The sequence below is a fragment of the Cryptomeria japonica genome, chromosome 1, assembly GCF_030272615.1.
Source record: "Cryptomeria japonica chromosome 1, Sugi_1.0, whole genome shotgun sequence".
NCBI lineage: Eukaryota > Viridiplantae > Streptophyta > Pinopsida > Cupressales > Cupressaceae > Cryptomeria > Cryptomeria japonica.
The window spans coordinates 220,556,032-220,578,904 of record NC_081405.1 but is presented as its reverse complement, the minus strand read 5'-3'; the positions used below and the strand labels follow the sequence as shown (position 1 = coordinate 220,578,904).

The 22,873-nt window shown below is 37.0% G+C and overlaps 1 protein-coding gene across 1 annotated transcript in view; it reads left to right on the top strand.

Moving 5' to 3' along the window:
* The window catches only part of LOC131042887 (uncharacterized), a 32,310-nt gene extending 13,178 nt beyond the window's left edge, over positions 1-19,132 (top strand). The window contains exons 3-8 of the mRNA XM_057976217.1: positions 15,146-15,197; positions 15,428-15,631; positions 16,072-16,110; positions 16,299-16,361; positions 18,934-19,047; positions 19,124-19,132. Of these exons, the coding sequence (XP_057832200.1) occupies positions 15,171-15,197; positions 15,428-15,631; positions 16,072-16,110; positions 16,299-16,361; positions 18,934-19,047; positions 19,124-19,132 (456 nt within the window). The 5' untranslated portion in view covers positions 15,146-15,170. The remainder of the gene's footprint in view (positions 1-15,145; positions 15,198-15,427; positions 15,632-16,071; positions 16,111-16,298; positions 16,362-18,933; positions 19,048-19,123) is intronic.
* Positions 19,133-22,873: the final 3,741 nt, after the last annotated feature.

Here is a 22,873-nt window from a genome sequence, read left to right as displayed (position 1 = left end):
TACTTAATAGGAATGTGCTTAGTCCTAGAGTGCATAACTAGATTTTTAGAAATGTTAATAGCACTCGTGTTGTCACAAAAAATAGATATAGGATGAACATATTCTACCTTAATATGCTTCAGTGATTGCTTCATCCAAAGAACTTGTGTACAGCAAGACATTGCTGCAATATACTCCGCTTCAGTTATAGATAATGAAGTAGAAGCCCGCTTTTTACTTAACCAAGATACAAGACAACCACCTAGGAAGAATGCACCTACGCTTGTGCTCTTCTTATCATCAACTGAACCACCCCATTCTGCATCAGTGTAAGCTGTAAGTGTAAAGTCATTACCTTTAGGATACCAAAGCCCATAATCCAGAATACCCTTAAGATACTTGAAGATCCTTTTTTACTACATGAACATGAGTATCCTTGGGAGCAACTTGAAATCTAGCAACATAACCAACAATTTGCATAATATCAGGTCTAGTAGTTGTAACATATAACAAACTCCCTATCATAGACCTATACAAAGTTTGATTTGCATCTAGAGACTCATCATTTTTATCGAGTTTACATCCTGTCATCATAGGTGTGCTTACTGGATTACAATCTTCCTTCTAAAACCTTTTTATCATTTCTCTAATATACTTTGCTTGGGAAATAAAAATAGCTTCTTCTGATTGATGAATTTGTAAGCCAAGGAAGAAAGATAACTCACCCAACATGGACATTTCAAACTCCTTTGTCATGTTGGCACATCTCTTCACAATCACTATTGAAAATCAAATCATCAACATAAACTACAAAAATCAACATGTTATTATCTTTTTCTTTAACATATACATTGCTGTCCGCTATTCCTCTTTTGAAACCTTGCTGCTGTTGATAACTATCAAGCCTGTCATACCAAGTACGTGGGGCTTGTTTAAGGTCATAAAGAGCCTTTTTCAGCTTACAAACATACTTATGATTTTTTGATAGAATAAACTCATCAGGCTGTTCTATGTACACTTCTTCATTCAAATTACCATTGAGAATTACAGATTTAACATCCATTTGAAAAATATTAAAACCTTTGAATGAAGTAAAAGCTAAGAACATTCTAATTGCTTCTAAACGTGCAACAGGAGCAAAGGTTTTATCAAAGTCAATACCTTCTACCCAGTTGGCCGTCTTCATTCAACTTGTTTCTGTAGACCCACTTTGTACCTATTACATTCTTGTCTTTGGGCCTAGTTCCCAAGTTTCACTCTTTTGAATTTCATCAAGCTCCTCCTTCATGGCTGCCATCCAATGTTTGTCTTCAGCTGCCTCCTCAAAACTCTTAGGCTCAGTCATGGACAGCAAAGAAATGTTCTCATCTTCAAGGTAATTTACATTTCTTCTTGTAGCTCTAGGTCTGTCTTCTTGCAAAATCTGATTAATAGGGTGATTCTTTTGAACAAATTTGGATGCAGCCTTCAAGGATGTTTTGAATGTGGTCTTATTTTGAATTGTGGGTATACTTTCAGTTGATACCCTTGCTGTCCCAAATTGAATACATGAAGGAGCATTATCAAGAAGTGCATCCGCTGCCTCATGCTGAACACTTTCAGCTGTATTTTCAAAATTCCCACTTGCTGTCCCAACTTGTATATTTGAGGAAGATTATTGAACAACACTTTCTACTTCATCTCTTTGAGAGCTATCATCACCATTTTGCAACTTATCTCAAGTGTTAGTATTCTGATGAACTTTCACATTAGCACTTTCAACAATCTTGTGTAATCTTTTGTTAAAATTTTTATAAGCTTTACTTTTGGAAGAATATCCTAAGAAGATACCTTCATCAGCCCTGGGATCAAATTTGCCAAGATTGTCTTAATCCCTGATTATGTAACAAGGACTACCAAAAACTTAAAAATACTTAACTGAGGCTGCCTTACCTTTCCATAGTTCGTATAGTGTTTTGTAATGCTTTTCTTTAATCAACCCTCTATTCTGCATATAAACAACAATATGGACTACTTCTCTCCAAAAAAAATCATTCATCTTAGACTCATTCATCATGCTACGAGCCATTTCTTCAACTGATCTATTCTTCTTCTCTACAACACTATTTTGTTGAGGTGTCCTAGCAACTAAATATTGTCTCTTTATACCATGTTTTTCGCAAAAGTTTATAAACTCATTGGATGTGAACTCTCCTCCTTTGTTTGGACGTAAACATTTGATTTTCAAACCTTTCTCATTTTCAACTAAGGCTTTAAAGGCCTTAAACTTATCAAATGCCTTTGGGTTCTCCTTAAAAAATTTAACCCAAGTCATATATGAAAAATCATCAATTAAGAGCATAAAATACTTCTCACCTTGCAAACTCGTGGTTCTTGCAGGTTCACACAAATTAGTGTGAATCAGCTCAAGAGGTTGTGTGCTTGAATACTCGTTAGACTTGAAACTCTTCCTTGTTTGTTTGCCAAGTTGACACTCTTTACGAATTGTGTTTGAAGGCTTAGTGAGGTGTGGCATGTCTCTAATAGCTTCCTTTCTGCTGATCTAAACCAAACTATCAAAGTTCATGTGTCCTAACCTTCTGTGGCATAACCAAGTTTCATCCAACTGACTTAAACAACAATTTTACTTAGAATTATATTGGCATATCTTATTATTAATGGTCAATGATGTATTTTTAGGTAGATTAGATTTTTTCTAATTTTGCTTTTAGTTCTCGATGGTTTCTTTAGGAAACTTTGTCAATGTAATTGCCTATATGTACATTTCATTCTTTCAATAATAAACAAGCAATTACCATTGTAACATGGTATCAAGCCCGAAAGCTTTTATGAAAATCTTTGCTAAAAGTTTTTAGAGGATCATGATTTATTTCAGGATTTTTTTTTGTGATTGCATAATCGTTTCCTTTTGAAAATTTGAGGTTTATTAGTTTTTGTGGGTCATTGACATTCTTAGCTACGTTTGTGATTTGCGTGACCCTCGTCTGGTGTCTTTTCATTTTTTCCTACTTGTGCAACCTTCATTTGGTTCTTCATGACCTCCTTCTGGTGCTTCGTGGCCTTGGCTTTGGGCGTTTTTTCTTCCGATGTCTATGTTTTGCGACATGTTTTGTGCTTCAAAACCTACGAACTTCCGTTTCCACGTGTCTATATGTTCGTGGTGCTTCTCACACGCAGTCTTAGCTAAGCGTGCACCTATCTTTTGCTACATGCACGACTGCAACCTATGGTTTCTGCTTTCTTTCTGATGGGTCTTGTTTTTGTGGTTGTGACCTGCGGATTTGGGAGCTTGTGTGTTTCTGAGTTCTATAGCCCGCCCTAGGGTTTCAAAATATTTTTTGTGCATCTCGGTTCGACTATCTACGGTTAGGATCTTATTTTTTTGTATAAAAATTAGGGTTTTTTTGCACTCATCTTTGCATTCGGATTTGTGCCTCAAATTCGTGCTAGGGTTTTGAGTCTATTTTTTACCTTGGGATTTGTGCCGATTGTTTCTATAATTAGATTTCAATCTGAAGCTTTTGCCTCGATTTTTGTGTCTTCACACAGTTGACCAGTTTGACATCCGTCTGCGTGATGGCGTCTTTGACCAACATAATGTTGGAACACAGTTAGAAGTTCAACGACCGCAGCTACAACATTTGGAAGTAGCGAATGATGACAATTTTTGAGTATTGGTGTCTTGACCCGATTGTTTCGGGCAAGTCTACTTGTCCTTCAACAGTGGCTCAAGATTAGGTCAAATTTGATGAGGGGAATCGCGAAGCCATGATGCTCATTAAATTGTCGGTCACCGATGATTAGCTGCCTCAGATATTGTTGATGTGTTTTTTATGCACTATGCAACATAGAATAAAATACTAAGCATCTTATCGTCTCTTGAACAAAGACCTCTTGGATGCTAAATTATGTGATCAACCAAGACGACTTCAAGGTTCCAACAGTTAGGTCTTGACCTTATACATGGATAGACTTAGTGATTGTGATGTGATTTGCTGGAATCACAAGGGGGCTTATGTTGATACTTGAATGCTGAAATGCTGTTGGAACGCATTATTTACTTGACTTTTTTTCCTACAGTCCAGATCGTTTACAAATATTTTGCTCCTACAAGCATTAACTGGAGACCATTACATGACACTAATATTTGCTCATATTGAGCAACCAACCATGACACTAATACTAGCTCATTTCGACTCACCACACTAGAATCAACTTGTGGAAGACCAAGAGTCACAAATTAGATTCCACTTATTAGAAACCACCGTTAGCTCATTTCGAGCAACCACACTAGAATCAACCAATGGAAGGACAAGAGTCACAAGTTAGAATCCACTTATTAGAAACCACCTAGAAGCCAACTGTGGAAGACTAAGAATCACAACTTTGAATTCCATATTAGATTGGGATTTGAACTTTGATCTCTACAATGAGAACTCAATGCTTTAACCAATAGAACACAATCCCTTGGACATAATTTACTCAACTTTTAAATAAATAGCAAAAGGATAAAGGGTTGAGAAAGCTAATCTAATCCTAGGAATGTAAGAGACTATGAATGACGCAGTGAAAATCAACTAGACTTTGGTTTGCCATGCAAAGCAACAACTCCACAAAGTTTAGTACGATCTTCTAAGGAGAGCAAAATGATGTTCAAATTACTACCAACGATATAGACACCATCAATGTAATACATATCAATGAGTGAGTAGCAATTGAAGTTAAGCTCATGAAGAGAGTTCAGTCGACCATGCAAGATACTTCACAATCAGTGAAATACTAGTAGTATGAAAATAAGAATTTCACTATTAATCATCCATAATACCTTCCATTTATCTAATCAACATGAAAATAAATGAGAAGTAGAGACCATGGAAAGTGTTGAATCAACACATGAAGTTCACCATATCTTCAATGAAATTAACATGTTTCTTGCAACAAAGTCTTGACAACAATCTCCCTTTTTCTCCTACTCTACTCTAGCTATCTGCTAATAATCTACTAATAATCTACCTGATATTGAACTATTAACCTTTGCAAATGAGGAAGTGGAGCCTTATATAGCGCTCTCATTACAATTGAATGGCCACGATTGATTCACAATCAATGGCTAAGATTACAAGATGAAAACCCTAAGTAGGGTTTGTTACACCCATTACATAGCATTTAATGTTTGACCAATGATAAAATATCATTTTTTCGACACATGTCCATCCTTGAATGATTGAGCAATAGATGATGAGGGTAGGTACATCGAACTTTGTGCCCACATGTGGTAGTTATTCGCCTCATTGGATGAGTTAGGTGCATTGAACCTAGACGCCTTGACTTGAAATGATGTGAAGATGAGTTGTCACCACCTCAGCTTGCTCCTTGTAACTCATCACGGGTGTTTACTCTTTCATGATGTTGATTTTGATCTTGCAATGATGAATCTTCATCCTTCCCTTGCGATGCTGGTGAGTGTTGGGGTGCTCATCATGTGCAGCAATCCGCTTCCTTGCCTTGCTGAAGTGTTCCTCTTCTCTCTAAGTCCACCTTCAAAAGTGTTGACCTTTCATCATCCTCATGTTCCATTTGCTCCATCTCTCATGTTGATGATATTGATACTGACCACCTTTGCATACTTGTGTTTGCTGCTGAAGTATTCTTCTTCTTGATTTGCTTCGAAATGAACATTTGATGTCACAGCTGCTTCCTTGAATGTATTGCTGAACTTGTATTGTTGAATCTCTCTCTATGTGGTGAAGTCCCTCCTCCCTTGCATGTACTTCATACTTGCGTTAGGCTTGTTCTGCTTTGTTGAACTGTTCCTTGAGATGCTTGCAGCCTGCTCACCTACCTTCTCCTTTAGTTGCCTGCAAAACAAACAAGTGAAGCATCAAACACCCATGAGCATAGGCAGATCTAACACATTTTCAAATCTTCTGATCTGATATGCATTTCTAAAGGGATGAAATGATGTTCTGACTTCTGATCTTTTGTCTGAATTTTTTTGTCTCAGGTCTGATTCCATTTTCTGATTTGATTTACTTCAAGATCTGATTTTCATTTCCTTGGTCTTAGCTGTGGATTCAAGGGGTCATTGACACTATCCATAAGGTGGGTGGACTTTTTGACCTCCATTCGAAGGCACCCTCAAGAAGGTCACAGATTTAGGGTGCAGCTTGTAATACTATCAAGTAGGTCGAGTTTTTCATCATGAACCGGAAATGACAACAAACAAGTCGGGGTTTACTGGAAATGACATATAGCAAGGAGGTCGGAGGTTTTAGATGCCACTGACACTAGCTAAGGGGAGGTCAGACTTTTGATGTGTCACTGCAAGTGACTATAAGTTGATCGGGGTTTTTAATCCCAACTGCAAGTGGGCATGAAATGTCCTGGTTTTCACCTCCAAGTGGAAGTGGACATCAGCTTCTTTACTCATTCACATCTTTTTACCAACTTTATCATCTACTTGCTTGATCTTTGAAATCATTCCCCTCTTAGCAACATAAAAATCATCTACATGTCTTTGGGCGGGGTTTTGGATGCCCACTGGAAGTCACCAAGGAATTTCGTGGATTTATTTAGGCTCCAACTAGAAGTCACCATCCAGCAGGTTGGAGATTTTGACATGCACTGGAAGTGAGCATTAACTTGTTGTCATGAATTTTGGAGGCAAGTGGAAGTCTTCAAGCAGGCTGTCGTGGATTTAGGCTCCAACTGGAAGTAATAGCAATGAGGTCGGGGATTTTGCCATGAAGGGAAAGTGATACATCAGCAGATCAGAGATTTGAGATCCAACTAGAAGTGATTCCGAAGCATGAGTATAACCTATTCATTCAGCGTTTCAAGAACTTTCCACTCACTTTTAGCAACTTCACCAACCTAAGACAGCATTAACCTTCAAAACCCTAAGCACTCTCCTCAATCAGTATTCAACTTACCAAAATAAGGACATATTCTGCCTGATCGGACTTTTGAGAGGCAATTGGAAGTACATGTGAGCTGGTCAGACTTTTGACCATCAACTGGGAGTGCTTGTAGAGGCTGGTCGGAGATTTAGGGGTCTACAGGAAGTGACAATGAAGCTGGTTGGGGATTTGAAGGGTCATTGGAAGTGACCTGATTTCTTGCATTTTGCTATTTCATTGACTTACTTCATTCATCCCAAGGGCTTGGTAATTAACGAGGTCTATTCATCATCGTTTTATGCCCTGACTACCCTCTCCTCAAGCATTTCACTTCGCTTGACAACTCTCCATACTTAGACTGAATATTCCACCTCTGATTTTAAAAGCATATGATGCTGATGATCAAAAGAAATCATCATCTTAAATCGTTCATTTCTAAGGCATTGAAAGCTTAACTGACCTCAATTCCACCTAAAGAGAAAGAGATGACTTGATCACTTACTGGCAACCTAAGGCATTGCACCTTCTACAAGTAAAAGGTTAATAGCTAAAGACACCGCCAGACGACTAAGCTAAGACAACTAACCTAGAAAACGAAAAGAAGTGAGGGTCCCCATTTGAAATGGGGTGATGTGTGAAAACATCACAACAGTTACCCTCAGGCAAGACAACTGCCAAAATTTGGGATCATTTGAGGGACATACATGAAATGTTCGACAAGAGCTGCACGTTCTTTCTCAAGAACATGCTTTTCTCGATCATGATGGATGAAAATATGTCTTTATAGGAGCATTTTATGAAAATCAAGGACATCCGTGATCAGTTGGAGGCGATTGGTCGGAAGATGGAGGAAGAAGATATGGTAGTCATTTCTTTGAAGAGTCTACCAAAGTCTTATGAGCACTTTATTGAGACGCCCAACATTACCTCGACTAATGTTGACTTGAAGTTTCCAGATCTTTGCAATAGGATCGTTGGAGACAACAATTTGATAGCGGTGCTAGTTCGTTCTCCATAGAACAGGCCTTCTCAGCTATCCTTTGCTAAAGACAAAGGGAAAAGTCACTCCTCTTCGCATAAAGGCCCAGGTCAATCCTAGGACAACTCCAAGAACATTCAGTGTAATTATTGCCACAAGTATGGTCACATGAAGAAAGACTGTAGGTAATGCTTGGGTTCCGAATAGAAGAAGCAGGGAGGGTCTCAGTCGAAGGCTAATGTTGTAGAGCACACCAATTAAAAGGAATCTGCCTTTTACGCCTTTATGGCTAAAAGACCTGCAGATTATGTTAAGTCCTTTGCCTGGTACATTGATTCAAGTTCTTCTTGACACTTCACTCATCGGAAGGATTGGGTCATATAGTACATGCCTTTCACCGATTCAATGATCTTTGGAGGAGGGGAAGAGTATATTGTTGTCGGCAAGGGCAACGTGTAGATTCAATCTGGTGGGAGGAATTTAATTTTTCTCAATGTATACTATGTTCCAAGCATGAAACTCAACCTTCTCTCTATTAGTCAGATTATGAGACACTCTCCTTGGCTGGATGTTGTTTTCAGTTTGCACAAACGCAGTATTGTTGATCGGGAGACTTGCACTACAGTTGCTGTGGGTATTGAGGATCATGGTCTTAATAGACTTGTTGACACGGGTGATTCTCATTAGCATTCTATGGCTGGCAAAAGTTCTTCCATCAGCAATCTCTACCATCAACCGTATGGGCACCTGAACATATACTATCTCTCTCAGCTAGTTTGAGAGGGTCTGGTTGTTGGCTTACCTGAGATTCAGACTCAGAATCATGAAGTTTGCAGAGCTTCTCAGGTTGGAAAGTAGCATCGGACTCCATTTTCCAATGGTGATACATGGTGAGCTTCTTGGTACTGTAATTGGTTCATGCTAATATCTGTGGACCAATGAACACTCCTTCAGTTACTGGGTCCAGGTGTATTTTGTTATTTTTCGATGATTTTAGTTGTAAAATGTGGGTGTATTTTCTTAAACAAAAATCAGAGGTGTTTAACATGTTTTAGAAGTTTAAGGCCTTGTAGAAAAAGAGTTTGGTCAACAAATAATAACTCTTAGGTTAGACAATGGGGGGGAATTTTGTTCTTCTGATTTCTCCAACTTCTGTGCACATCATGGCATCAATTGTCAACTTACGACACCTTACACCGCTCAACAAAACGATGTTGTTGAGCGGAGAAACCGCACAATAACTAAGATTGCTTGGTCTATGTTGGAACATAGAAGTGTTCCAAAGAAATTTTGGGCATAAGCAGTCTACACTGTTGTCTATCTTCTAAACCGGTCTCCCACATAGATGGTGAAGAAGAACACCCTGGAGGAAGCCTGGTCTGGTAGGAAGCCCAAATTCAGTCACTTGAAAGTCTTTGGCTCTACAGATTATGTTTGCATTCCAGATGCTGAGCACACAAAAATGGATTCCAAGAGTCAGAAATTCATGCTCACAGGATATAGTGAAAACCACAAGGCACATCGGCTGATTGATGTAGACATTGATTGTCTCATATTCAGTAGGGATGCTGTTTTTGATGAAGGATGACAACCTTTTCACCTCTCTTCTCTTGTTGTGAGCCTTGAGGATCAGCCTCTGAAGGCTAAGGATTTGGTTGTTCGTCTTCCCTTAGGTCCACCTGATGGGAGGGATTTAGTATACTCTGACTCTGAAGTTGTGGAGTCTCCCAGACATGTTATTGCACCACCTGACTTTCCTCAGGAAAATGTTAATCTACATCTTGATGAACTTGTTCAATCCATCCCAGGTCCAATTGCTCCTCATGAACCAAATGTTGGTACTTCTACTCTCTGGCCTCAATTGTGGGCCAAGACCATAGGTGATCTTCATGATGATGAGCTTATTGAGGGTAGATCATCTAGAAACAAGAGCAAGCAACAACATATAGTAAGTTTTGCTCTTATGGCTAACATTCATAGTGTTTATGAGCCTCACACATATACAAAGGCCAAAGGTATACCTGAGTGCGAATAGGCTATGGAAGCTAAACACCATAGTCTTCTGAAGAACAACACTTGAGTTGTATTTGATCTTCCACTAGGGAGGAAGTCCATTGGTTGCAAATGGGTGTATAAAGTGAAGTATAAGGCTGATGGAACCCTTGATAAGTACAAGGCTCAACTAGTTGCTAGAGGTTTCTCACAGGTTGAAGGCATTGACTATGAGGAGACTTTTGCTTCTACAGCCAAAATGCGTACAAGTATCTTTATCTCCTAGTCAAAGTATGCTAGGAGTCTGCTAGATAAGTTTTGGTTGCAAGATTGCAAACCTGCATCGACACCTATGGAAAAAGGGCGAAAGTTGTCAACCAATTCAGATTCACCTGTGGTGGATGAATCCTTGTTCAAGCAACTAGTGGGTAGTCTCATCTACCTCACCACCACTAGACTTGACCTTTGTTATGTTGTGAGCTACATCTCTCGCTTCATGACAACTACTAAAGCTAATCATTGGGTTGCAACAAAGCATGTGCTAAGATATGTGAAGGGCACTTTTAACTTTGGCTTTTTGTATGGCAGAAGCAAAGATCCTAGAGTTATTGGTTTCATAAACTCAGATTGGGCAGGTTTTGTTGATGACAGGAAATCTACATTTGGGCATCCCTTCGGTCTAGGAATAGGTGCAGTCACATGGACCAATAAGAAGCAGCAGGCGGTAGCTCTTTCCTCGACCGAAGTAGAATATCAGGGAATTGTAAAATCAGCTTGTGAGGCAGTTTGGCTTCGAAGGATGCTTTTTGACATGTAAATGTCTTAAGCAAGTCCTTCACCTCTCTTTAGTGACAATCAAGGGGTGCTCAAACTTGCCAAAAATCTAGTCTTCCATGAACGAACCAAGCATTTGGAGCTTCAATGTCATTTCATCTGCTAGATTGTAGAGGACGGATTGGTACAGTGTAGTATGTTCCAACTAAGGATCAGATTGCAAACATCCTCACCATGTCTCTGAGCTCGGACAAGTTTGTAAAATTTAGGGGGCAACTTGGTGTAGTTGGCAAATTGACCATTAAGGGAGGGTATTAGAATTATATTGGCATATCTTATTATTAATGATCAATAATGTATTTTTAGGTAGATTAGATTCTTTCTAATTTTGCTTTCAGTTCTCTATGGTTTCTTTAAGAAACATCGTCAATGTAATTACCTATATGTAAATTTCATTTTTTCAATAATAAACAAGCAATTACCATTGTAACACTTTTCACTCTTGACATTATCAAGAATGTACAGATTGTTAGCTGCCCTACTTGCATCAACAATATTTTTACCATCTTTACTAATTTCACAACAATCTGAATTAACAACCAAACTATGTCCTTGATCACATAACTGACTTACACTCAATAAGTTGTGTTTTAGACCTTCAACATATAAAAGATTATCAACTTTCTCACCATCATTAAAAACAAGTGTGCCTTTACCTGCCACTTTGGTTGATGAGTTACCACCAAATCTCACCTTGCCTCCATTTGTCGTCTTGAGAGTTAAAACTTTCTTTTATCTCTAGTCATATGCCAAGAGCAGCCACTGTCAACATACCATATGTCCTTTTCATTCTGTGCAAGAAGGGCTGTTTGCACAATCTAACATTCTTCTAAAACTTCTTTCTCTTTCTTTCTCCAAACTTTAGTAGCTTTCTTTGTGTTGTCCTTTTTCTCAACCTTTGGGTTCAGATTAGAGAAATCTGCCATGCCACTTTTGCAAGCTTTTGCAGTGTGACCAAAGTTATTACATTTATAACATATAGCATTATAATTCCTTGGAGGAGCAAAGCAATTCCTATTCATGAATCTGAAATCATTTATTGCAAACATCCTACAGTTTATTGCTTTGTGTCCAAAGTAATTGCAAGAAAAACAATAACCATAAAAGAAAGAATTCTTAAACTTGGTCATATGTGCTTGCCTTGAGATGTGAGGCCTTTTGAAAGCATTATTTCTGAATTTTGAAGGTGAATCCTTTGTGCTGTTATCATTGTTCTTCTGCTGTTCTTCACTTGTGGACTTGGAACTTTGACCCTCTTCAAGACCAACTCCACCGTTATCAGTAGATTGTTTTTGTGAGCTTAAGATCTTGTCCAAAGGCATGTAACTTTTCTGATCAATCTTCTCATGATTCAGCTGTGTCAAAAATTTGTCCAACTCTCTAAGAGAAACAACTTCAGCTTCAAGTCTCTCACAGTTTTCTTCTTTAAGCTTGAGCTGACTTCTAATTTCTTCTTCAGTTTTCTTTGCTTCTTCAATCTGAATCTTCAAATCAATTATCAATTTCTCTGCATCCTCTAAGGCTTGAGATGTCTTGTTCTTTTCTTCATTTCCTTCTTGTAACAACAACTTCAAGTTCTGATTTTTCCTTTTAAGCCTCTTGGTTTCACTTAGAGCACTTATTAGCTCTTGTTCAAGATCCACTTCTCCTTTTCCTTCATCAAAATAACCATCTTCTTGATTTTCAGTGTTAGTTTCTTTTAGGGCCGTGAATAAAATCTCATCATTTAAGGACTCCTCGTCACTATCATCTGATGAACAACTTTCCTCCTTAAAATAGAGACTCCTTTTGAAATTCTGAGGCTTCTTTTCCTTTCCCTTGTAATTTTTTGTTGTTTAACTTAGACTTCTTTTTGTAGCTGCAGTCCTCACCTTTCTCATATGGACAGTTGGCTACAAAATGTCCTACCTTGCCACAGTTGAAACACTTGAAAGGTAGTTTGCCTTTATATTTCCTAGAACCCTTTTTTAACTTTCTTATGAAGTGTGCCTCTTCAAAATCAGATTCTCCATCAGAACTATCACTATACACATGCTTATCTTTACTTTTTTTCAATGCTTTAAAAGCTGTCTCCCTTTTGGATGAAGAACTAGAATTTGTCCTCATCTCATAGATTGTTAAAATACAATGAAGCTTGTCAATAGTCATCTTGTCAACATCAGCCATCTTTTCAATTGTTGAAAGTTTTGCATCAAATCTCAAAGGTAAAGGCCTATAGATTTTCTGAACTACAACATTATCTTCAACCTTTTCACCCCTTGAGAGAGTTTACAACTTCATAAACTCTCAAGAAATAAGTAGCAACATTCTCTTCTTCATGCATCCTGAGACTTTCAAGCTACATCCTATGAGTATGAAGTTTGGCATTCATAGCTTTAGCCTTGCTTTCAAAAGCCCTCTTCCCATCAACATTAGTTGGAGGATTTGAAGGAATTGTGTAACCAAACACCAAAACCAAGAGACATAAGATAAGCTTGCATTCGCACATTCCAAAATGCGTAGTTAGAGCCATTGAATAAGTGTGCTCTGTTTGTAGCAAGTCCTTAGTCCTTTAAGAGCACTCATGTGTGCTATCAGGATCAACCTCCAAGCTTTTAAGCCCTATTTCTGAAGGTATCTGGTTTTGCTACCAATTTAAAAGCACACAAAAAATATTGAGAGGGGGGGAGGGGAGGGGGGAATTGGTATTTAAAATTTTTTAAAACATGAAACCACATAATATATAGAAGAGCATACAACAAGATGCGAACGCCTAGATTTCTCGTGGAAAACCCTTTCGGGTAATAAACTGCGACACAATAATTTTTATTTAGCTAAATTGGGCACCGACCTAGATTGCACAAGTGAGCACCAACTCTCCTTAAATCACATACTACTTTGATGAAGCACCCACTCCATCAAAATGAGGCACCAACCTCAAAAATTTCTGTTATTGAATCTTTCTTTTCTACACAGCTTCAGAAAGCTGACTTCCAGCCACCCTGTGAACTCTGAAAATATGTTTTTATTTCAATTCTACACTCACAATCTCATATGTCACTCATTTTGAACATCCAAAATAGTCTAAGCTATGAGCTTATAAAATATTTATATCTCTTTAAACTTTGCTTCAGAAAACACTAAATACGCTGCCTTGTCCTCTTGCAAAAAGTCATGCAAACATCTAGAAAATACTATCTTAACTCAGGTCATACAAAAATTTCTCTTTACTTGCATTGTCTTTTTCGCAAATTTAAACTAGTCGTGGCCTTCACTCATTAACACCTCCGATTGGCACAAAATGTGAAGCATCTTTCTTCTTGAAACCTTGTTCAAAACACGACATAGACTTAACTCACATCACCACAATACTTAAAATGAACTTTCCGCTTCAAAGGGCAAATCAAATAAATCACTTAATAACACCAAGTGCATATGTAGGTTGACCCAACCCATATACCCTAAACATAGTGCAATACGTGCCAACATATTTGGATGCCAACATATTTGGATACCAAAAACGTTTCAATACCTAGAAGTTTTCCAGAATAAATAATGCAGCACCAACCCAAAAACATTATCGACACTTCATCAAGAAAACGGCTCAAGAAGTAACGCAGCCCATGATCTGCTATTTGCATTGTGTGTCTTGTTTTTCATATTAAATGTGGTGCATTAATTTCTGCCAAAGCATCTCCACACAGAACAACTCTCCACAATTTAAAGAATATTGTGCCAATTACGCTGATTTCCAGCAAGAGCAGGGACGGCAGAAGTTTGCTATATTTGATTTCCAGCCAAGATAGAGGCATCTGCCAATAGAATTCTTCAGAAAAAAAGGTTTCTTTAATGCCAAAACATTACACTAAACTGAAGCAGCCCTATACACAAAATTAAAATATATGAAGGCCACACACCAAATAAAGGGAGAAGAAGGAGAAGAAGAAGACCCGCCAAGAGAATTCTTCAGAAAAAAATGTTTCTTTAATGCCAAAACGTTACACTAAAGTGAAGCAGCCCCATACACAACATTAAAATATCTGAAGCCCATGCAGCAAATAAAGGGAGAAGAAGGAGAAGCAGGAGAAGAATAAGGAGGAGGAGGGGTATCTGATCTATTATGTTGACATAGGACTTGAACTTAGCCTCATCTATTTGGTGGGCATTGTGCCAAATTTGTGTGGTAGTTTACTTGATTTCAACACTCAACAGCTTCAATTTAAGCTCTCAACATTTATGCATCCCATTTGACATGTTGACATCCCTTTTGCATCACGTCAAATCTTTTTGAAATTAGGTAGTTTATGCAAATTAAGAATTCTTTCCTCATGTTGAATAAAATTTATCCACAAAAGAATGTTTATTGTTATCACACAAAATTCAACCCTTTTCCTCTTTGAAGAATCTTTGTTAAATTTATCCTGCACAAATGATGTCTTTGATTGCTGTAAATTTAAATCGTTGGAAAATAATCTTCTTGTAGATTTTCAAGGCATGAACACTACGTGATGGGGGTTAGATATTCAAATTTGGAGGTAGGTAGGGTTTATATTTTAAAATAATAGAAGGTACATGGAAGAAAATAGTCCGTTTGTGGATTGCTTGGATAACGGTGGTCCAGTAAACTAAATTGGTGTCTTGGTTGGCAGTAACCCAAAAATGGCTTTAACTTTTACCTTAGATAAGAGGCAGGTGTTTTCTCCTTGTCAATATACTGCTAACTGGAGTGAAAATTCTGGGTTACACAGCTCTTGTTTCTTGGCAGGGTTTTGAGAAGATGTCAGGGAATGTAGATGATGCTTCCTCAATACTTGATACATCAAAGGCAGAACGTTCAGTATGGCTTATGAAGTGTCCTCAGGTTGTTGCTCGAGCTTGGAAAGAATATGGTGATGCAGGTCAACCATTAGCCAAAATAACTGTCTCTGTTGATCCACTAAAGACAAATGATTATCCAGCTGATATAAAGGTTTGCCATTGAGTTTCTATATATTATATTTTACAGTTGCTTATAGATTTTCATTTTTGGCATGTGTTTAATGTAGACCCTTCTATTCCTTGCAAAAATGCAACGATCTTTACATTCGCATCGCACCTGTTGCTATGAAAATCTTAATACTTGATGACATAATTTTTTTAGTATTCCCTGTTTACAGAAGTATTGTAGCAGTTTTTTGACCAGTTTCCTGTAATAAGAATAATTAGGTAGTACCATTAGGAAAATGCATTTTCTTACATTTAAATATTTTGAAGGTCTTGCTCTTTTTTTGGTATTTTGTTTGCTACCAGCTGATTAAAATTTCATCACTGGCTTAAAAGAATTTTTTATTGTGAGAGTGATATGAATTTATGTCTCTCTAAACATGTTGCAATTTTCTAGAGTGAAGGTTTCAAATTTTTATTTTGCAGGTTGTAGATCCAGCAGCACCTGCTACTTTGAATAAAAAGGTAATACTAATAGTTTATTACAAAACAATGTGCAAGTTAATTCTCATTTTCAAAACATTCAGACTACATTTGTAGCAGAGGAAAATGCTTCATGCTTAACTCTTAGAAACCAATATCTACTATTTGACACGAGGAACTTGACAGTTGACACCTTGTGAAGGCTTACCTTAATCATATTCTGGCTGCAGGCTGAAGTGGATGAGACATCTTCCGCTAAGCAAAGAAAGTCAGCCCAAAGCAATAAATCAGAGGTATGATTCCATTGCATTAGATATTTTTTAAGTGGCCCTAAATTACTTTTTTCCTACTTGTGCAGAAGATTTCCAGTGTGTTCCCCAACAGATAAGTAAATTACTTATGCTATCCGGGGATGTGTTCCGCACCCAAACCCTGTATCCCTGTCTTCTAAATTACCTTTTTTCTCTGGCCATCACTTGTTGCCAAGATTTTTGCAGACATGTCTCGAAAACTGTCAATTTGGAATTGCTATATCTTGTCGTTGGTATGGCTGGGGACATCCATGGTGTCTCTTAACTGACCCATGAATGTCCAGATGGCACCAATTTTGTTTGGGTAGAAAATAAACAGGAAATTTGAAAAAAATCTAAATAAAAACAGGGAATGGGGAGACAGATTGATGAGGAGGAGGTGCAGCAGGGATTGGTTGTGGTCTCACTGGAGAAGTCACAATTTGATATAGAGAGCAACTTTGAGGTAGAGGTCAATTTTGATTTTGATAGCCTAGACAAGGCACTGCTCTAAGAGGTCTGGTTGTTGACAGTTGTGTATTTTTATATCTCTTATCTTACTGCCATGCCCATTGTTGGAAACTTGGACATATTGTCTTTTTAGAGCCTTGGGCCTTTTTTCCTAAAAAACACAATGAATTTGAGTTTTTTATTGCTGATATACTTGAATCAATGAATGTTGAATGTTGGTAATGTAAACTTGTAAAAGTTTTTCTATATATATATTTTTTTGTGCGTTGCTGTCTCCAAAAAATAGCCTCTAGGATTGCTGTCTTTGAAACATGTCTGACTGCTCCATGCCATAGCCATCCTTGTAATGCCTGTGCCATTCCCCTCGTTGAAATGCCCATTGAACATAATAAATGACAGATATTTGTCCCGGATTGGTCAGTTTATTGTATGACAATCCCAATCACAGTTCTAGAAAAGGATTGAAAAGAGTCTCCATCGTACTGTGTTCCTTAACTACAGACATAATATAAGTTTGATGTGTTGTTTGTGAACACATGTTAATCTCTGAAGGTAACTACTATGCATTTTGCACATACAACATTTTATTTGAGAAGCTTTATAAATTATAACCTGTTGTTTGATAGCTTGCCTGGCAAGTTGATTGCTCTATTGATTGAGAGCATTGTCAATTAGTAATCTCCATGGTTTGAATGTGCATGTTAATAACCTTAGCCATTTTTAGTAGGCTCCACTCTTGCAACAAGATTAACACATAAATTTTAAATTCCTGGATTGCCTTTTTATGTTTTCAGATCTCATTTAGTGACATCTCCTCCTCATCTTGATGATAGAACAGCAAGTGTGATGCAATGCAAAAAAAATTACCACAATTTTTTTCAAAAGCATGCTATCTAATTTTCATTGACTCTGGAAAATCATGTCTACTTGTTTTCTTCAACAATTTAAGATGCATACATAAGCAGGTGATTGAGAATAATACTTTAGTCACTGTTAATAGGATCATGTAACTAAGAAAATCAGTATGTGATATTGAAGATTATACTGCTGTTCCTAGTTTAGGTAGAATCCCATTTTAGTGAAGATATATCTTTTAATTACATCAGTAAAAGAGGATGCTTTCTGTGCAGGCTTCTTTCTTGTGTGAGTGCTAGAATGTTTTGCTTTAGTGGGATGGGCATCCAACATTAGAACTGGAAGACACTCCCTTGATCTCTTCTTTGCCCTGTGATGGTTCCTGCTGCTTCCATGCCCATTCCTCCTAGTTCCAGAATATACAATGTGAATTGCCCTGGTGAAGGCTCTTGGGTGCTTTAAAAGCAGATTTCTCAGTCTGCATTTATAATAGCAGTCAGTAACTATCCTGTTTTGTATTTGTGGCGTTGCTACCTATTTTCACAATACTTTGGGCTTTGTGCATCACTGAAAAGCTTCTGTGGTGCTGCTTATTGTTCATGTTGGGGTCTTCATAAGTGGCTCAATCATGGTATTTGAATATTAGATTCCAAGTGAATGTCATGGCACATCTCAGATGATGAATTTTTCCAGTGCTGTTGGGCGTGTTTGTATTTTGTTGACTTCATAGAGTCAATTGTCAAACATCATATTGATGAACTTTCGAATGAGGATCTTATCAGTATTATTGAAATTGAATTTTCCATGATAGGCTGCAGATGAAAACAGCAAACCTTAGGTTCTTCAAAATTTTTGTTGTTGCCCATGATTCTGAGTGGACATTCTAATCAGTTGTTATCTGAAAAGCCACACAATTTAAAAATTCCAATCAAGAACTAAATTTCATAAACCCCCAAAACAGTATCCACGTGAATGATATGTGACAGTTATGGCAATTTCTGGCATTTTCAGTGAAATATGTCATTATGTTGATATAGGAATCCATAAATTGATTTTGTTTTGTAATTTTTTTTAGTTGTGTGTTATGGTAAGAATGTATACATTGTAATTAATCTAATATAAGTCTGTTGATGCGTCGGAAGTTGGAGCCAATCAATCAAATTAATGTTTATTGAATCTTTTGTAACATTTTTTTTCTCTGTTTCTTGACATTAATCATCATTATGTGTCCAATTGTTTATGGATGCAGTTTATGATGGAGTTGATGGCAAATGGATCTGCAACTGCACCGAAGAGCTATTCCTTGAACATGTCTGCTGATATTGTTCCCATGTGTGTTTTGTTAGAGACAAGTCAAGGCAAGGTCTATATCTGGTTCTTAAAGATCATGTTTTTCAACTTTATTTGCTTAAGGATTTCTGGTGTTTATATATTTGCAGATAGGATAATGGTTTAAAAACTTATACTCAGTAAAAACTTGGTGGGTCAAAATTTTGTCTGAGACTTGGGATGTGACAAAAACTCAACATATAAAATATACAGAAAATTGTAAAATAAACTTAAATGACAAGCAAAATAGATTTAAAAAGCACAAGAAATGAATCTAATTGTTGCATAACTTGGAAAATTGTTGAAAAAGTCTTTCAAACCCACAACAATGGAAAACAAAAATGAAAAAAAGAATTCAATTTTTTTTTCATCATTTAATGGTGGCAACTCAAATGAGCATACTACATTCTACCCGATTGCCTTCTTGAGCTTGGATACATGAAACACATTATGAACTCTGCTACTAGCTGGTAACTCAAGCTCATAGGCAACCTCTCTAGTCTGTCGAGAAACTTTGAATGGACCATAGAACCTCGGTTTAAGCGTCTCTACTCCACGGTTTTGTAGAGTAGATTGTCTATATGGCTGTAATCTCAAGTAAACCATGTCCCTAACCTCAAAACTGCGTTCTAGCCTATGTTGATCAGCATACAACTTCTGCTGATTCTGTGCCTGCTGCAAATTCTCCTTCAGTGACTTCATGATGTCCTGACGCTCTTGCAACAAATCCTTTGCCTTGAGCACTCTTCTATGTCCAAAAAGTAAATCCACAAAGTTGGGTGCCTTGTACTGATACAAAACCATGAATGGCATCATCCTGATGGACATATGATGGGTAGTATTATAGAAATACTCACCAAGGTGCAGCCATTTGATCCAAGTTCTTTGTTGTCCAAAAACATAGTTTCTAAGATACCCTTCCACCCATTTGTTTCCAATATCTATTTGTCCATCTGTTTGTGGGTGGTAGCTTGTACTAGGAGTGAGCTCAGTCCCTTTTAGTATGAAGAGCTCCCTTGTACATTGCTATTTGGCATCCCATCTAGTTGCAAGATCTCCCTAAAGAAAAAATCAACCACCTGTGTAGCTGTATGTGTTGCTGAAATGGCAAAGAAATGTGCAAATTTGATCAACCTATCAACCACGACATAAATGCAATCTTTGCATTGTACCTTAGGTAACTCTGTAATGAAATCCATGGAGATGGCTTCCCAATTTTGTTTAGGAATGGGCAAAGGTTGAAGTGGCCATCTGGATAAGTGTGCTCATTCTTATTCTGCTAGCAATTTGGACACTCTTTGACATACGTAAGGACTTCATTTATAAGTCGTTTCCAAGAAAGCCTCTCCTTGATTTGCCTATAGATTTTGAAGAAACTTGGTTGACCAGGCATAGGTGCATCATGGAAAGTCCTCATTATCTTCACCTTAAGCTTTGAAGAAGGCACGAAATAAATTCTATCCTTATATATGATCAACTCATTAATCACCTTGTACCTTCATCATGAATTGTGCCCTCTGCAACTCCTGCTGCCCATGAATCTTTGGCATATTTTGCTGCAATTTATTCTCTCCAATCAGCAAAAATCTCCACCAAAGAACATGTAATGTCCCTGTTTGATATTTTCCTTATTTTTAGTCTTGAAACAATAATTTTAATTTTAAATTATATCTGTAATATATTAATAAGTATAATCTTATCAAAATTGAATATATTTTATTATAATCCTTAACTCAAAATCTTAAGAATAATGTGAAATATAGAACTTATCTTGCTTTATTGTAATAACTATAATAGCCTCTTTCCAAAGTCTAATGCTCCCTTTATGTCTTCATAAAACTCTTCACTGTCTCCTTCTTTAATATATCTCGACTTTCCTATACTCAGAAATCTTCCCATTGAAGACCAATTTATGATCTTCTTATCATGAATATGATCTTAGCCTAAATCAATTGTCATATAGCCCGATCTTCTCCAAGCCTAATTCCTCCCATCTCGGGTGAATTCGATGGTCTTAATATATGATGGGAAACGATGTTTGAATAGACACGTATTCTAATTTATCCTAAATTGCACCTTTTGGTTATACTTTGATCGGTTACTTAACAAATCAGAATCTTGTTTTCGTTAATGATTTTGATGATCATTGATAATTCTAAAACAGATCGATCATTATAATATATAACCATCTCTCATATAGTTGACCCAATCAACCATCTTGATAATAAGTAAATTTGACGAGTTTTATCTTTGTTCTCAATAGACGTAAGTTTATTAAATACATTTCTTAATCTGATTGCTGCTCATAATCGCGTTGTTTTATTAACATTCTTCTTGAATAGACATCGACTCTTGATATTGCGTGTGAACATATCAATCAATATAATCAATTTTCTTTAATGATGTTGCTGTTAGAGATCCTTACCAAATCATGCTGCCAAGTGGAGTAGCCACTGGGCATTGCTCTCAAGACATTACTGCTGACATTGTGATGAACCCTTGCTGGTTCAACTCTTCAACTGCTGTAATTTGTAGTCTTCTTTGTAATTTTTAATTATTAAGATGGTTTTTCAGAAATAGACAAAAGTTGCAGCAGAAGGTTTCTTTAATTTGCAACCATATTGAAATAATACATGAATTTAATCAACTGAAACAATGAATTAGAGAATTTAGAAGCATACCTGTAGGTTCTTAGCCAATTTATTGAAAAGAAAGAATAAATCAGCAACATACAAAGTTCTGATTTTTATTTTGAAACAATTCAGATCTGCTCTTATTTAATACTAAGACACCCAAACAGTGGAAGATGGTGCCAATAAATGAGCAAGCTGTATGTTTGGGAAAGAAGCCTCCAAACCACAGAAGAATTAACAACAAAACAGTAAATAGGGAAACTTCCAACAAATCTGCCTTGTAAGAAGCCAAATCTGCCCCAATTCAATTCAATTTGACTTCTGAATGAAGCCAACCAAGCTGCAACAATTCGATTGATCTTTCACAATCTCAAAGCTACCGAATTCTTGTTGAAACTTAGTAGCTTCGGTAAGATAAATGATTGAATGAGAGACTTCATTTATCTCTCATTCAATCATCTACCTTATCGATATAACTACAATTTAAGTATAGACCTCATGATTAAATAAATGAACATGTTATAACCATCTCATATGCATAATCGATAATATTAATCATGTTGTGATCAGACCGGAATTATAACTACCATAGCTATCATATGATAGCATTGATTAAATGCTATCATATGATAACTATAATAGTTATCACTCTAAAACACATATTAATACCGAATCATTTATTCGTTGATTATGTTTAACTTATCCCAATCACTTATCGGGTAACTATACATTGCCCCGATTATTAATAACTATCGACATATGTTAAATAGCGTGACCGATAGTGATTGGTATAACACACGTTAAAGAGGAAAGACATGACCAATGATTAACAACACACCACATAGGTAATGTGTTTATATTAACCGAAGGGGTGTCTATGCACCGATCAAGACATGTCTTGATCGGTCATGTCTATCAAGGCATGCCTTGATCGGTGAATCATAGGCTATAAATACATGCAAATGAAGTGCTGGAGAAATATCGAAATTATTAATGTTATCTTCAGCAACCTGTGACATAAGACATAGAAAATATCAGTAAGGAGAATAATAATATACATAACTTCAGACTTGAACATAAATTTGAATATCATTTACATGGTATCAGAGCCACGCTGATCGAGTCTGAGGCATTCAAATTTGAGAAGTTCAAACCGAAGATATAAACATCATATTTCCCATGGCTAACGTTATCAGATTTGAGGACAGACTTGAAGGAGGCGACAAT